Source organism: Leguminivora glycinivorella, chromosome 7 (assembly GCF_023078275.1).
Source record: "Leguminivora glycinivorella isolate SPB_JAAS2020 chromosome 7, LegGlyc_1.1, whole genome shotgun sequence".
NCBI lineage: Eukaryota > Metazoa > Arthropoda > Insecta > Lepidoptera > Tortricidae > Leguminivora > Leguminivora glycinivorella.
In genome coordinates, this window is record NC_062977.1 from 10,160,584 (window position 1) to 10,179,766 (window position 19,183).

Below are 19,183 nucleotides of genomic sequence, written 5' to 3' on the forward strand. Positions count from 1 at the left end.
TTCAATATTAAAAGAAATACTTACTGGCACTTCAAATAAACGGAACTCGTATCTGACATGCTTACATATAACATACAATTAACTAATAATTTCCCACACCAAAGCATTTCACTAATTACCTATTTCCGCACCTTCGCTTTGACCAAAGGCCTGTATTTGATCACCGATATTTATTACCAAGAAACCAATTATCCCGCTGACGGATCACAATATTGGTTGACTAATAGGAAAACCGAGATTTAATTAAGGAGCGACATAATTATTCACAGCTCGGCTTAAAACGTTTAATGCTGACGTGGTTATCGGGTAATTAATGGTACATATCCTTGACATTTAGTTTAGGTGGTTAAAGTTAGGATGTGGCAACGTACTTTTGACTAAACTTATTACAGATGTAGTGCGAAAAGATTTGCCTTCGAATTGTTACGGAAACGTACGAACGTGTCATGCTATTTCAGTCAGTGTCAGTACAAGATGTACTGACACTGACTGAACTAGCATGACAAATACGAACGTTTCCGAAGGAAATCCTTTTCACACTAAATCTGTAATTATAAGAAGTTATCATGCATAAAGTAATGTATGTTTGCTGAAGTGTCACAAAATTTGAATATCATGTCATCATGTAGAAATATTTTCATAGAATTGGTTTTGTACATGTTATATTTACTCTTATAAACTTTGAATTAACTACTTACCTATTAAGGCTAATTGCTACTCAAAACTTAACAACTTAATAATACTAATGTAGAGAATAAGTACCTGCTCGATTCGAACTTCAAAATATGTCAGATATAATCAAATAGCTCTAGATAGGATAGTTAGTTCGAATCGGGTCGTAATAATAAGAACCAGCTACTGACTGATTTTTTTAGGTGTCCTCACCAAAAAGGTACAAAATAACCCTTATCATGCGACTCTGTCCGTCGGTCGGTCTGTCACATTGCTAAATACCCCAAGAACTACTTAAGCCACAATCGATTTGTTTTTATTTACATTGACAATGAAATTGCAGTAGCCTAATTAAGCGGCCAATAGTAACTTTTGGTATATAAGTAATATAGGAATAGATACTGTCAGCCACAGAATTAGTGTGCTACTCTACTGCGTCCGATTTTACAACCAACCGAGCTACAAAGTTATAGATGCAAACCGGCAACATTAGCATCATCTGCTGCGGACGGTGGCCACTAAATTACATAAATTCCCAATTTTAAGTGTAGTGCAACGTTTTAATGACCATGTAGCCCTATTTACGTTCCCGCTGTTTTAACCCGGTCATAGATTCATAAATATCTCCCACTCGGCTATTTTTACCGCATTGTACAAAATGCGCCCTCCCGTCTAATGTGGGCCGAGCGTCTACAAACAGATTGTCACTCACTTCGCGCAATCGTGATGTTTTCTTACGTGTTTATAAAAAATTTAACTAGTTTACGCAGATTTTTAGATACAAAAAGTATGTGCCTGATACAGTCAAATTAGGTTAATCTTATAAATATTATATATAGTTACGTGCTTACATATGCTATGAATTTATAACTAATCCAACGATTAGCATATAAACATGTATATATGATGCGAATCCGATATTTTAATCTATCACATTAAACCACTGCACTATACAGGTTGAATCATAAATACTTGCGACCCTTTTAAGAGCGCTATGACAAAAAAAGGCGATATATTGTAAAATGCACAATATTTATCGACAAAATTGTACACTTTACTCATACTAAAAGACAGTGAAAGTACTTGTTTCAGTTAGAACATCTTATTAACTGTCGGTTAAATAAAAAACATATGAAAAAAAAAGCTTTTTCAATTAGTAATGATTGTTTTTCTGATGCTCGTTTAGGAAAAACCGCGTGAAGCACAGAATTCGGAGCTCTTATTATGTACAATTTGATAAGATCACTCTCATAAATGAGGTAAATTTAAGTTCCAAATATCTTGTACTTAAGGCCCATTAAACAATATTTATCATTTAATCCTTTGAAATTGAGAAATTGAAAGTAAAACGAACTCAATTTTGTCTTGAAAATACATCGAAACAAGTGATCATTTCTCCGAAAATCTACATGTTATCGAAGTTATTTTAGTATATAAATAATCTGCACAATGTGCTTAAACTGCTGTTATCCATTTGTCGTTATAATATTTTATCATGATTTTTTGCCAATTTTTTGAAAACTAGCCTTCCTGTCGCTATTTTACCGGCGACGGACGCCTGCGATTTCAGTGCCGCGCCGGAGCTCGAGCAGGTAAGACGTATGTCGCTTTGGTCTCCGAGTTTTCATCGCAAACGTCGAGAATATTTATTGTTGTGTGGGTCGGACGCCTTGTTTCTACACGGGCTATCCTCGCATTGTGTGTGTGTAAACAGCGACCAACGAATTTGATCCTAGATCCGTAAATATTTGCTTTTGTAATACTTTGTTAAGTAAAGTATTACAACGTTGTGATGATAAAAATGTGAAAATTACAATACGTTTAAGATGATAAGACACATCAAGATGGTACTCGGGATCTGATGATGGAGCCAGAAGGTGGTCACCAGTACCAGTGAACCATGTAAGTAAACGACTTCGTGTTTAGGCTCGTTGGGTTCGTCTCAACAAGACCTTTGACAAGAGGTGGTACTCAGGGTCTGGTGATGGAGCCAGATGGTGGTCACCAGTACCAATGAACCATATAACTAAACCCAGAGATGGGGAAATCGTAATCGATTCCGGATTACACGATTACTTGATTTTACTTTGTAATCTGACACTACTGGGTGTCAGATTACTTGTAATGTAATCAAGTGAAACGGTAAATTACCATTACATGTAAAGGAATCACTAATCATCTATACAATCATTACTATTACCAATAACTCGGAATCATAGTCGATTCAAAATAACTGAAATTATTGACTTGATTACTTTCAGATTACGAATATGTAGTACCTCAGATTGCCGACTGTCACTTTGACACAAAAGTCATCATGGGTGTCGTAAAATAGGTTTTAGGGGTGCTGATTCCAAAATTAATGACCAATGTGGAATCTGACATTGCTGACTGTCACTTTGACACAAAAGTCGTCATGGGTGTCGTAAAATAGGTTTTAGGGGGTGCTGATTCCAAAATTAATGACCAATGTTCAATCTGACATTGCTGACTGTCACTCTGACACAAAAGTCGTCATGGGTGTCGTAAAATAGGTTTTAGGGGTGCTGATTACAAAATGAATGACCAATTTGGAATCTGACAGTGCTGACTGTCACTTTGACACAAAAGTCGTCATGGGTGTCGTAAAATAGGTTTTAGGGGTGCTGATTCCAAAATTAATGACCAATGTGGAATCTGACATTGCTGACTGTCACTTTGACACAAAAGTCGTCATGGGTGTCGTAAAATAGGTTTTAGGGGTGCTGATTCCAAAATTAATGACCAATGTTCAATCTGACATTGCTGACTGTCACTCTGACACAAAAGTCGTCATGGGTGTCGTAAAATAGGTTTTAGGGGGTGCTGATTCCAAAATTAATGACCAATGTGGAATCTGACATTGCTGACTGTCACTTTGACACAAAAGTCGTCATGGGTGTCGTAAAATAGGTTTTAGGAGGTGCTGATTCCAAAATTAATGACCAATGTTCAATCTGACATTGCTGACTGTCACTCTGACACAAAAGTCGTCATGGGTGTCATAAAATAGGTTTTGGGGGGTGCTGATTCCAAAATTAATGACCAATGTGGAATCTGACATTGCTGACTGTCACTTTGACACAAAAGTCGTCATGGGTGTCGTAAAATAGGTTTTAGGAGGTGCTGATTCCAAAATTAATGACCAATGTTCAATCTGACATTGCTGACTGTCACTCTGACACAAAAGTCGTCATGGGTGTCATAAAATAGGTTTTAGGGGGTGCTGATTCCAAAATTAATGACCAATTTGGAATCTGACATTGCTGACTGTCACTTTGACACAAAAGTCGTCATGGGTGTCGTAAAATAGGTTTTAGGGGTGCTGATTCCAAAATTAATGACCAATGTGGAATCTGACATTGCTGACTGTCACTTTGACACAAAAGTCGTCATGGGTGTCGTAAAATAGGTTTTAGGGGTGCTGATTCCAAAATTAATGACCAATGTTCAATCTGACATTGCTGACTGTCACTCTGACACAAAAGTCGTCATGGGTGTCGTAAAATAGGTTTTAGGGGTGCTGATTCCAAAATTAATGACCAATGTTCAATCTGACATTTCTGACTGTCACTTTGACACAAAAGTCGTCATGGGTGTCGTAAAATAGGTTTTAGAGGGTGCTGATTCCAAAATTAGTGACCAATTTGGAATCTGACATTGCTGACTGTGACTGTCACTTTGACACAAAAGTCGTCATGGGTGTCGTCAAATAGGTATCCGGAGGTGTTTGAAAACTAATGACCAATTTGGAATCTGACACTGTTGACTGTCACTTTGACACAAAAGTGATCATGGGTGTCTTCAAATAGGTTTTCATGGGTACTGATCTCAATATTAATGATCAATTTGGAATCTGACATTGCTGACTGTCACTTTGACATAAAAGTCGTTATGGGTGTCGTCAAATAGGTTTCCAGGGGTACTGTGCAATGTCAGGTTCCAAATCGGTCATAACTTTTTAAATCATTTCATTAATTTTGGAATCAGTACCCCCTAAAAACTATTTGACTACACCCATGATTCCTTTTGTGTCAAAATGACAATTAGCACTGTGAGATTCCAAAATAGTCGTTAATTTTGGAATCAGCACCCCCGGAAACCTTTTTGACGACACCCATGACGACTTTTGTGTCAAAGTGACAGTCAGCAATGTCAGATTCCAAATTGATCATTAATATTGAGATCAGTACCCATGAAAACCTATTTGAAGACACCCATGATCACTTTTGTGTCAAAGTGACAGTCAACAGTGTCAGATTCCAAATTGGTCATTAGTTTTCAAACACCTCCGGATACCTATTTGACGACACCCATGACGACTTTTGTGTCAAAGTGACAGTCAGCAATGTCAGATTCCAAATTGGTCACTAATTTTGGAATCAGCACCCCCTAAAACCTATTTTACGACACCCATGACGACTTTTGTGTCAAAGTGACAGTCAGAAATGTCAGATTGAACATTGGTCATTAATTTTGGAATCAGCACCCCCTAAAACCTATTTTACGACACCCATGACGACTTTTGTGTCAGAGTGACAGTCAGCAATGTCAGATTGAACATTGGTCATTAATTTTGGAATCAGCACCCCCTAAAACCTATTTTACGACACCCATGACGACTTTGGTGTCAAAGTGACAGTCAGCAATGTCAGATTCCACATTGGTCATTAATTTTGGAATCAGCACCCCCTAAAACCTATTTTACGACACCCATGACGACTTTTGTGTCAAAGTGACAGTCAGCAATGTCAGATTCCAAATTGGTCATTAATTTTGGAATCAGAATAGAATAGAATAGAATAGAATAGAAAAAACTTTATTCAGGACGCTTAAACGAATATAAATTACAAAAAGATGTCACAAAAATTGAAATAAAACGTCACTGAAAAGGTTTCCACTCAGCTTGGTGTCAAGGTACCTTTTGGATACTTTGACGCTGGTCTTCCGTGGCAACCCTTTTTGGAATCAGCACCTCCTAAAACCTATTTTACGACACCCATGACGACTTTTGTGTCAAAGTGACAGTCAGCAATGTCAGATTCCACATTGGTCATTAATTTTGGAATCAGCACCCCCTAAAACCTATTTTACGACACCCATGACGACTTTTGTGTCAGAGTGACAGTCAGCAATGTCAGATTGAACATTGGTCATTAATTTTGGAATCAGCACCCCCTAAAACCTATTTTACGACACCCATGACGACTTTTGTGTCAGAATGACAGTCAGCAATGTCAGATTGAACATTGGTCATTAATTTTGGAATCAGCACCCCCTAAAACCTATTTTACGACACCCATGACGACTTTTGTGTCAAAGTGACAGTCAGCAATGTCAGATTCCACATTGTTCATTAATTTTGGAATCAGCACCCCCGCAAACCTATTTGACGACACCCATGACGACTTTTGTGTCAAAGTGACAGTCAGCAATGTCAGATTCCACATTGGTCATTAATTTTGGAATCAGCATCCCCTAAAACCAATTTTACGACACCCATGACGACTTTTGTGTCAAAGTGACAGTCAGCAATGTCAGATTCCACATTGTTCATTAATTTTGGAATCAGCACCCCCGCAAACCTATTTGACGACACCCATGACGACTTTTGTGTCAAAGTGACAGTCAGCAATGTCAGATTCCACATTGGTCATTAATTTTGGAATCAGCACCCCCTAAAACCTATTTTACGACACCCATGACGACTTTTGTGTCAAAGTGACAGTCAGCAATGTCAGATTCCAAATCGGTCATTAATTTTTAAATCAGCACACCCGAAAACCTATACTCGTGGTATATGCACTTGAAATGTGAAAGTGAAAATGCTAGAATGACATGTAAACCACGAAGTTGTATAGTCATATTGTTCATTGGTATTGGTGACCACCATCTGGCTCCATCATCAGACCCTGAGCACCACCTTGAAGTAATTAGAATAGTATTTGTCTTATTTTATCATCATATTAATATATACTTTACTCTAATACTTATCATATAACAAAAGCAAATATTTGGGATGGGATCTACTTTTATAATTATTACTTTAATTTTTTAAATAAATTTTAACATAATTGATATTATTTCGCGCTATATTCTCGTATTTTCGTACAAAATAATGTTTATTAGAAACCAAAAGTTTATATCGAGATAGTAGATTGTGGTTGTTATCAAAATTCCATAGAAAGGATCAAGATTGTTTTGTCCATTATTGTAGTGCGAGCGAGTGATAAGACGTGCTAGAAAGGGTCGGCATATTGGGCTCGCGCGGCGGGTAAAATACCTAATTTCGCCCGACGCCGAAATGTTATAACGCTCTTAAGGACAGAAGGGCGATTTTTGAATCTCGCATACGGGATTTTGTCACTAAAATACCGGTTGAAAACGGTGACTTGCATGTTATCTTTAGTTACAATTTTCTAAATTCGAACGCGTGAGACTCAAAAATCAGCCCGCTGATTCGATAAAATGCATTTTTAACCGTCGCCTCATATCTCAAGAAGGACGGTTATCAAGTCGTCTGTATGTTTTTTTTTTTTTTTTTTTTTTTTTTTTATGTTTGTTCCTCGATATCTCCGTCGTTCCTGGACCGATTTTGAAAATTTTTTTTTTGATTGAATGTATATGCATACAGATTGGTCCCATTTTTCTCAGAACCCAGTTCTGATGATGGGATCCTGGAGAAATCGAGGGAACTCCTCAAATCTGAAAGGCATACATATGGTGTTTTTTGTGTTTTTAAAGGAACAGCATGCATTTAGGTACGGAACAGTGACATTTGGTGCAGTGGAACTGCTGATGATGGCCAGAACGGAACTCTTCAAATCTGAACGGCACGCTTATAGTGACTTTGGTATTTTTATACGAACAGCATGCACTTTCGTCCAGAACAGTGACATTTGGTGCAGTGGAATTTCTGATGATGGTCAGAACCGAACTCCTCAAATCTGAACGGCACGCTTATAGTGACTTTGGTATTTTTATAAGAACAGCATGCACTTTCGTCCAGAACAGTGACATTTGGTGCAGTGGAACTGCTGATGATGGCCAGAACCAAACTCCTCAAATCTGAACGGCACGCTTATAGTGACTTTGCCATTTTTATAAGAACAGCATGCACTTTCGTCCAGAACAGTGACATTTGGTGCAGTGGAATTTCTGATGATGGTCAGAACCGAACTCCTCAAATCTGAACGGCACGCTTATAGTGACTTTGGTATTTTTATAAGAACAGTATGCACTTTCACATTTATTTAGTTATGTTTGTTAAGCATATGTTTTGAAGTCAAAGTTTGTCAAGCTTCGATTTCTTATAATATAATCGGATTCATGAGGAATTGAGGAAACTCCTCAAACCTTAACGTTATACGTATATTCATTTGTGTTGCCATCTAATAATTAAAGCATTAAAAGCAGTTTTAAAAAATACTTACACATTTCTACATAAACCAACATTCGCAAGTAGCTTTCACCAGAACCCGAAAGGCGACGGTTTTTTTTTCTTAAAAATTATTTCCTAAATAGAGTCCCCACTATTTTTGTTACCTTCTGACACATCTATATTGATTAGATACGCTTTTCATGTTATCGTGAGTGCCGATATAAACTACTTAAAGCGTTTGTGTAAGCAGACTATCAAAATGAGGATAAAACTTTGTATCAACAAAAATCTCCGGGTGAGAGTATCCCATTACGTCATTCGAACCGAGATGTCAACTTTCACAATGCCAAGCAAATTGTACATGACTCGTACACAGTCAACAACACAACTGTGTATACAGACAAAGTGCCAAAAATATGTATACACACCTTTATGTACAGGTAATAAAGTTCTGTATACATATTTTTGGCACTTTGTCTGTATACACAGCTGTGTTGTTGACTGTACAGGCGGTGCAGCTAACCTGTCGCCGACCCAACAAGTTTCGGTCTCAGTATCATATGTTATACAATTGCGTAAATGGGGGGCGTGTTCAGAAACAACAAATATAATTTGAAATATGATAAATGACTTTAAAGGTGAAGGTGGTGTTAAGAACAATCGCAACACATTTAAATTGACAGCTACCTGGTTGCTGATTGACGATTGCTTTTGACAGTAGATACATGCCAGTCTCCTTTGGGTTGGGCTTAGTTAAAAAGTAATTGCAGAAATATGTTTATATAGGTACATACTATATTTTTATAATTTAAAAGTGTCATAATAGATTTAAATACGCATTAAAATGGAATTGATCTTAATGTATACATTTCTGAATGTAGTCCTAAGGCTTCAACTTCGACACCGGTCGAATAAAGCGTAAAAAATCAAAATTGCGAATCTGAAGACGGGGAAATGTGGTTAATAAACGGATGAGCTTTATATCCGACAGTTCGGTTTCGTGATAGTATTCATTCCAGGCAAGTTCCTCTTCATTTCCTTGATATGATGAGGAAAAGTTCTATTCTTGATCTTCTTTAAAATATTTTTTTTTGATCGTTATTGAGTACTTGACTAGAGTAGACGAAAGCACTGTATTTATGATATTGATATGTCTTCATGGCAAAAAAAAACTATAAATATTATTTGGTCTAATATATTGAAGTCGAACGTAAGCTACCTACTCTTTAAGATCGTCGCCAAGGCAATAAATTTCAGCCACTTACTTCGACAAAGCCACGATTACGAATAAATCTCACAAACAATACGAGCACAAAGCTTTATCCATAAAACTGGCTATAAGCGCTAATAGCCAAACGCTGTATGTGACTAAGCCTTAATACCGGAGCGTGTGTTTAAAAGCCCCATGTATCCACTCTTCAAGCCACTTTATGAGCAGGCAATATCGGAAAAATGTTGGTCGCACGTGTGGACTGACAAACGGGGCCCGGGGATGAGTTTTTTCAATTCTAACTCGTCGCAACCCTTTGGGGTTCCAGTGGCTTATAAATAAAATGATTTATTTCCATCATTTTGTTGTCAGCGTTTATCCTGAAAACTTTTAACTCAATTGCGAATTGTGTTTGTATCGTTTGTAAACCAAAACTTTTTGATTGATTAGAATGATCAAGTAGAACCAAGACACGTGTGTTGGTGAATGACACGATATACGTCAAGAATAAAAGGCTTTCAGACACAATATCAGAATAATAGTTTTATAAGCCAGAGTTGTTTGTTAGTGGAGAATTGACGGAGGATCTTGGTACTTACTGTATATTTCTTAAGGTAATATAACAATATTATAATTTAACGCAAATTTAATTTGTAAACAATATTTATCTCTCGGTTCATAAATCGGAAAAAAATCAACTGTGATTCCGCCAGCCGATCATCCGTCTAACACTGGACATTTTAACATCTCAACCGACGTTAGCGACATCTGTATTTTAAAGTAACTAAAAAAATATAAGAATATTTGTCGGTTATTTGTGTTTGTTTCTTCGCAGTGGTGGTGCTGGTATTTCCTGATGGGCCCGGCTTCGGGCGAAGTCTTCACGCTCGGCTACATCACGGGCTCCGAGAGGCAGGAGGGCGACAACACTTATTGGAGACTCGGACGTGTCATTTCAGGTGAGTGTTTGTAATACATATATGTCGGCAGCTTGAGAATACTTCATAAATTAATGTTAGCACGGATAACATATTATAGATGTGTCTTGTATAATTTTTCGCCTTACTCACCTATTTGATAAAAAATGTAGCATAATTATTTAAAATCTCTGCAGTGCTAGGCTAAATGATTATAACTTTAATCTACGTTCGAAATGTCTTCTAAATTAAGATATGGATCGGAAGTATCAGTACCTAACAAAAACAACGTTTTTTCAAACAAAACATAATTTTCGACACTGACATATCCGATCCATATCGTATTTAGATACTATTATGTAATATGATTCGACAGACAGACTTTTCCTCTTAATAAATCCATACCTACGTAGGTAATATTCATTTAAATAACTGTTAACATGTAGGTAAGCATTGTTTGCGTTCTCCAGTAACTTTGTAATACATAAATTTTAACGTAGTAAAATACTTAGAATTATTTGTATGACTTATTTCAATGTCATGTTATTTATAGCATCATTACAGCTTGTTATGGTTAAATACATGCAAACGTTCAAGCTATGTTTAACACATATTTTCCTTCCTTGTCTATAACATATACACATCAATCGCCCCCTGAAATTTACCTACATAGTACAAAAATCTTATCTTTTTATGCAATTTTAACTTTAAAATTTCCCTGAGACTAGAAGCTAATATTGTAAACGAGTTACTCGTATGTTATTGATTTAAAAAAATAGTTTTAGACAATGCATCTATATAACTACTTTATTACCAGTCGGGAGCACCTAGAAAATAAAAATAAAGTATCTATATTGTTATGAATGAGGTACAGTAGGTAGTCTTTTAATTGAGATAATATACTTCATCAATAAAAACCAGCTTTACAAAATTTACTGCTCCGACTAAACAAAACTCTTGTTCCGTCGATATTTTCCATTACAGTCAAGATTCCACGCTTCGAAAGTTGTCCGTAGGTGTTGAGGCAACACTTCGCTCCAGTTCAAACTTTCTTAGCGGGATTACAACAAAACCATTACCAACTAGTTATAGTTACTTCCATCGTAATTACAGGCGTTGCCTAATTAAACTAGTAGCTGTTTATATCGCGGCTAAATCGATATGACCTAATGCAATTTATACCTGCCACCTCTTGGCAGCTGACACGTGAAACTAATAAGCTGCATGCTCCTATGGTTTAACGAGTACTAGCAAAATGATGTTTCTAATTTCTTTCTTTCTAATTAATAAGTGTTTCGTGAATAATATTTGGTGCCAACACACTTTTTTTTGGAATTGAACTTTTTATTTCGACAGCTAAAAAAACCGGCCAAGAGCGTGTCGGGCCACGCTCAGTGTAGGGTTCCGTAGTTTTCCGTATTTTTCTCAAAAACTACTGAACCTATCAAGTTCAAAACAATTTTCCTAGAAAGTCTTTATAAAGTTCTACTTTTGTGATTTTTTTTATATTTTTTAAACTTATGGTTCAAAAGTTAGAGGGGGGGGGACGCACTTTTTTTTCCTTTAATAGCGATTATTTCCGAAAATATTAATTTTATCAAAAAACGATTTTAGTAAACCCTTATTCATTTTTAAATACCTATCCAACAATATATCACACGTTGGGGTTGGAATGAAAAAAAAAATCAGCCCCCACTTTACATGTAGGGGGGGTACCCTAATAAAACATTTTTTTCCATTTTTTATTTTTGCACTTTGTTGGCGTGATTGATATACATATTGGTACCAAATTTCAGCTTTCTAGTGCTAACGGTTACTGAGATTATCCGCGGACGGACGGACGGACGGACGGACGGACGGACAGACAGACATGGCGAAACTATAAGGGTTCCTAGTTGACTACGGAACCCTAAAAAGGATACGTAGCACAATGTCGAAAATCAAATGTCCGAAGTACGAAATTCCGAAAGATATGATATCGAAAATCAAAATTGTTATTGTACGAAATTCCTACAGATGCATGTCCTATGGTTAATTGGCCTATTTTTAGAACGCCGAAAGGACGGTACTGCTAATGTACGAAAATACTATCGACATTTTTCCTACGTTTAGTTGACCTAAGTTTAAAATTGATTAATTACGAAATTTCGAATAATGTTTGTCGTATGTCCAAGAAGTCTGATGAAACATATTAAAAATAAAAGATTATAAAGATTTTCAAGTTCATTCTAATTTTGTTATGTCTTATGGGAAACTATTAGTACACATTAAATAGAGCTTGAAAATATCATTAAAAATATGTTCTTGAAAGAGTTGAAAGAAAATGTTTGGCATGAAATAGTACATTACATCAGAGGCCGGGAAAATGAGGATTTCCGGCCAAGTGGGTATATACCGGATAGGGATACGAGGCCGGGAATCCGTTTTCACGCCGAGGCATATATAGTGCTTTTCTCAAACATACAATGAAATAAAAAAAAATGCTCTAAAGGACAATATTTTATAAAAAAAGATACTTTGCAGGCCTAGGCCTGAAAAATAATATGAAATCCCTTTACAGTCCTCTCGAGTTGTTGCGCCCAAAAAGCGATACTTCCCAGCCCATTTTAAGGAACGTAAAGACAATATTTCATTGCATGTTTGAGAAAATAATTTTGTGTGCCAGAATTTTTTTAACATGTTTTTTTCTAATAGGTGCAATATCAATGGCAGTTGATGAGGTGAACGAAAAGCTCCTCGGGCCCATGAATCACTCGTTACGGTTCGAAGTCGCAGAGACGTATGGAGACGAAGAAATTTCCATCCAGCAGGTAAACTTTTCTAAACAAACGGAAACTTATACGCATTGGGTACGGGAGGTTTTCTAGTAGTTGACTTCGTATTTGAATAGATACTTACTAAGAAACTGTAAGTAGGTAACGGATAATTGTGGATAAAAGGGCCGTGTTTATCATACATAACTTTTTTTAAATTTCAATTAATTGTATAGGTACGCCCGACGGCGAAAGGCTATTTTAGTTGTTAGGTTGTTACATACATATATATTATATATTACATAATACAATACATTTTTCATGTATTATACACCTAACCTACTGAATCAATATCTGAAATGGAAAATCGTTTCTTTGTAATAAAGATTTCAAATATAATGAAGAAAATAAGAAAGTGAAATACAATAACTGAGCTGAAAGCATTTATTGTTGAGAACCGCAGTAAAATTTAATGTTAATAAAAAGCAAATGTTACTTGGGGTAGCGTTTAGCGTTAGGAATAATTAATTGGGTATTTGATTTAATTTATCGGTCATAGATTATTATTATGTTTTGTCTAAGCAATTACCTAACTTACCTAACTATAGTTTAAGTAGGCCTAACTAATAGGAAATATACCTACATAAATACTATACGTATATAGTATCGTAAATAAGCGAGACCCAGATAACCGATTTATAGCCTCTATTATTGAGATAAGATATATTATTTCGGCGGTTAAATTATAAACGGCAGTTTAGGCCATTGACCGGTGCACTTTGCCATATCATGATAATTACACTGTTGTATATATATATATGATCTCAATTTTGCCAAGAAGGAACTATCAAAACAACGAGTTATTAATATACTGACTTAAAACTGTCAGTATATAATAACGAGCCCTTAGGGATTAGTTGGCTCTCTAATTTACCGAGGAATTCTACGATGACTGTGACGTATAGACATATAAAATGTAATAAATCTTCCCTTTGAAGTTGGAGAATATTTCAATGTTCTCGTGTCATGACCTCGCCGCACCGTTGATGTGGGTGCCCAAATGTGAACACATACAAATTGCGAAATAGTTTCAATGGTTAGCTTTAGCCATAGCTGGGCATTAACTCGTTAATCCGTTAATCGTTAATTAACGAAGTTAACATTTCGATTAACGGATTAACTTTTAAGTTAATTTTAAAAAATGTTAACGGACTCGTTAACTTCCGTTAAATTTGTCAGAGTCCGTTAATCGTTAATCCAACACGCCACGCTCCAGTTGCGCCGCGAAAAATACGTCATCAACGCTAATAGTCAGGGACCAAACGACCTCTTTTACAAAAAGTCGTCGACATCTCTTCTAAATACCTAAAACAGGTATGGATGTGTTCCTCGTTATCTCCAGATTACGAATTGACCTGTTTTAGTTTAAGGAGGGGGGACGGGTTGAGAAAAAGGGGGAGAAAGATGGCGGCCGACCATCATAGATATTTATTCACATCTCGAGTCCTATGCCACCAATCTGTTCGTGCAAGGTGTCGTTTGAAAGCTTATTAAACCTACTTTAATTGTTTTTAAATAACTATACTCATAAAAGTAACCGTTTACGAAATATTTGAAAATATGTGTTTTTTTATCGCGCATTAATTGCACAAGTACTAGAAAAAATGCGTCTAACTCAATAAACAATAACTTTACCGCAATTGATGTTATTATAAAATTTTCGCGTCTATTCATGCTCTTTCTAAAAATATAAGTTTCATTGGTATATGATAATATATAACCATGTAATTACGAATTTGGTTTAGCAGGAGTCACTCTGCCCGGTCGCAGAAATGGGCGCTGACCGTAGTAAAGTATTCAATATTTTTGAGGTCCTATTTTACGGATCCATATGCGAGAGGTATCGTTTCAAAGCTAATTAAACCTACTATATTTTTTTATAAATAACTATAATCATAAAGGTAGCTGTTTAGAAAATATTTGAAAATATGTGTTTTATAGACCATGAGTCGCACAAGTACCTACTGGTAAAGAATGCTTCTTAATCAATAAACAACAACTTTCCGGAATTGATGTTAGTATAAGATTTACGCGGAATTTTGTGTGCTTTCTAATAACATAAGTTTTATTGGTGTATGATATTATATAACCAAGTAATTACAAATATGGTTAAGTAGGGGCCACAGCGCCCGGCCACGTATGGATGCTGACCGTCACCAAATTTTCTATATTTTTCAGATCCTATTTTATTTAACAGGAATCTTTTGAAAGCATATTATGCGTACTATCATTGGTTCTCAATAATTTTAGTTGTAACTGTAGTAGCTAACAAAATATTTGAAAATATGCATTGGAACCGATGTGAGTAAAACATGCTTCTAGCTCAATGAATTATATTTTTTCCGCAATTGATATAATAACAAAATAAACGGCGAAATGTATGACCTTTTCAAATAATAAGTTTTGTCAGTATTATATAAAGAATTAATGTTAATTTATCCATCATACTCACTGCGCACCGTTATATACATGGATGACCATTTTCGTTGCCGTTTTCATAATTTTTAAGATTGTATCTTGGTGCATGACCAATAAACAATAACTTTACCGCAAATAATGTTATGATAAGATTTACAGGACATTTCATATGCTTTCTAAAAATATAAGTTTTATTGATGTATGATATTATACAACCAAGTAATTACGAATTTGGTTTAGCAGGTGTCACTGCACCCCCGTGACGTAAATAGGTGCTAACCGTCGCCTAATTTTATGTATTTCTCAGATCCTATTTTAGCGATCAATTTGTGAGAGGTATCATTTGAAAGCATATTATGCGTACTATCGTTACTTTTTAATAATGTTAGTCGTAATTGTAGAAGTTTACAAAATATTTGACAATATGTGTATTTTTACTGTATATGAATAGCATTCGCACTGATACGAGTGAAACATGCTTCTAGCTCAATAAATTATATTTTTCCGCAATTGATATAATAACGAAATGAACCGCAAAATGTATGGCCTTTACAAAAAATGAGTTTTGTTAGATTTGCTTAAACAATTAATGTTAATTTGTCCACCATACCCACTGCGCACGGTCAATCGTCATATAAACGGATAGCTTTTACCCGCGGCTTCGCCCGCGTAATAAAAGTATTCATTAAGATTTTCATTTGGATCCGTAGGGACCGTAGGTTTCTCTGTAGGTATATTTATCTGCGATTATTTCGATTGCACATAATACTTTTGCTTGCAATGATTGTAGAAATATTACACATCGACCACAGCGAAGGTAATTCTATATACGCTGGGGAAACCTTTATAAACATCCCACATAGCCCGTATTTCGACACTATGATCGGTGGGTAAAAAGTACTTTTTTCTATTATCCCTTACAATTTTTTACATTTTGCTTATACTTATCGCAAACGTAATCTTCAAGCAAGCAAACAACGATCGTCTTAGAGCACATTGATTGTAAGAGACCGCCGACCGATTATCCGTATCCCTCTAACGATACCCATATTATCCGTATCCGTATCCGTATCCGTATCGCTATCGCTATCGCTAACGCTATCGCTATCGCTATCGCCATCCCTATCGCTATCCCTATCGCTATCCCTATCGCTATCCCTATCGCTTTCCCTATCGCTATCCCTATCGCTATCCCTATCCCTATCCCTATCCCTTATCAAGATGTTTAATGATATAACACTTTAAGTTCTCGCGCTTTGTACACATATTTAAAGTCACATACAGGTCGAACGCGATTAATTAACATAATTTTTACCTTTTTTCCCAACGTTTCGGCCAGGTTGCATTGGCCGTGGTCGCGGAAGACTGACGTCCCAGCAAAATGTCACCGGAGATGTAAACAACACAAAACTACCCGATATTAATTTATATAAATGTTCGGGGTAGACAAATAAATATAATCTACCCGCTTTTAGTTAATGTTTATTTCCCACCATGTTTATTTTAAAGGTAAAAATAATGTTAATTAATCGCTTTCGACCTGTATGTGACTTTAAATATATGTTTAATGATTTCTTATCAAGTGCTAAAATATAAAGTTTCATGGTTTTATCATTTAAAATTAAGAAATCCCATACAAACTTTCAACCTCTTTTTCAACCCCTTCATCCCTTTTTTTCGAAATAAAAAGTAGCCTATGTTCTGTCTCAGGGTCTAAAGATTGTCTGTTCCAAATTTCATCAAAATCAGTTGCGTGGTTTAAGCGGGAAAGCGTAACAGACAGACAGACAGACAGACAGACAGACAGACAGACAGACAGACAGACAGAGTTACTTTCGCATTTATAATATTATATAGTATATATAGTATATAGTATATATAGTATATATAGTATATATATAGTATATAGTATATATAGTATATAGTATATATAGTATATAGTAAGTATATAGTATCTATATAGTATAATAGTATATAGTATGGAGGATAGTATGGATGGATGGATGGATAGTATGGATGTCCACCGCCGTTGCCTTAATTTCTTCATCATTTTACAGATTTTATTTTACTGATCAATTAAGTATATAAGTAAATTCGATACGTGATAGATTATATTTATTATGAATATACGATTAGTGAAATAAAATCTGAAAAATCATGAAAAAAGGCAACGACGGTGGACATCCATTTATATGATGGTGCGCAGTAGGTGAGCTGAACAAATTCAAATTAATTGTTCATGCAATACAAACCAAACTTATTTTTTGTGTAAGTCATACATTTTCCGTTTATTTTGTTATTATTTCAATTGCGGAAAACTATAATTTATTGAGCTAGAAGCGTGTCTTATCAATGCCAATGCTATTTATGCACAGTAAAATACACATATTACTAATCAAATATTTTGTAAACTTCTACAGTTTCGACTTGAAATATTAGAAATAAAGATAGTACGCATAATATGCTTTCAAATGATACCTCTCACAAATTTATCAGTAAAATAGGATCTGACGAGTAACGTAGAAAATTTGGCGACGTCAGTCAGCACCCAATATCGTGACAGGGCGCAGTGACACCTGCTAAACCAAATTCGTAATTACTTGGTCATATATAATCATACACCAATAAAACTTATATTTTTAGAAAGCGCATGAAATTTCGCGTAAATTTTATAATAACATTAATTGCGGTAAAGTTATGGTTTATTAAGTTAGAAGCATTTTTTATCTGTATATGTGCAACTCGTGCTCGAAAAAAAACCCATGTTTTCAAATATTTTGTGAACAGCTACCTTTATAACTATAGTTATTCAAAAATAATTATAGTAGGTTTAATTTGCTTTCAAATGATACCTCTTACATATGGATCCGTAAAATAAGAACTTAAAAATATTGAATACTAACTACGGTCAGCGCTCATTTTTATGCGACCGGCGGAGTGACCACTACGAAACAAAATTCGTAATTTAATGGTTATATTATCAATTACCAATAAAACTTATATTTTTAGAAAGCTCATGAATAGTCGCGTAAATTTTATAATAACATCAATTGCGGTAACGTTATTGTTTATTGACTTAGAAGCATTTTTTACCAGTACTTGTGCGATTCATGCTCGATAAAAAACACATATTTTCAAATATTATGTAAACAGCTACCTTAAATACTATAGTTATGTGTAAACAATTATAGTAGGTTTAATTATCTTTCAAACGATACCTATCACATATGGATCCGTAAAATAAGACCTCAAAAATATTGAATACTTTACTACGGTCAGCGCCCGTTTATGCGACCTGGAGGATAACCCCTGCCAAAGAAAATTCTTAATTATATGGTTATATTTTATCATATACCAATGAAACTTATATTTTTAGAAAGAACATGAATAGACGCGAAAATTTTATAATAACATCAATTGCGGTAAAGTTATTGTTTATTGAGTTAGACGCATTTTTTACTAGTACTTGTGCAATTCATGCGCGATAAAAAAACACATATTTTCAAATATTTCCTAAACGGTTACTTTTATGAGCATAGTTATTTGAAAACAATTAAAGTAAGTTTAATAGGCTTTCAAATGACACCTCGCACGAACAGATTGGTGCCATAGGACTCGACATGTGAATAAATATCTATGATGGTCGGTCGCCATCTTTCCCCCCCTTTTTCTCGACCCGTCCCCCCCTCCATAAACTAAAACAGGTCAATTCGTAATCTGGAGAGAACGAGGAACATATCCATACCTGTTTTAG

The 19,183-nt window shown here is 35.5% G+C and overlaps 1 protein-coding gene across 1 annotated transcript in view; it reads left to right on the plus strand.

The window, feature by feature from the left end:
* Positions 1-19,183, plus strand: part of LOC125228421 (speract receptor) — an 88,977-nt gene that overhangs the window by 16,473 nt on the left and 53,321 nt on the right. The window contains exons 2-3 of the mRNA XM_048133001.1: positions 10,117-10,240; positions 12,893-13,008. Coding sequence (XP_047988958.1) covers positions 10,117-10,240; positions 12,893-13,008 — 240 coding nt within the window. The remainder of the gene's footprint in view (positions 1-10,116; positions 10,241-12,892; positions 13,009-19,183) is intronic.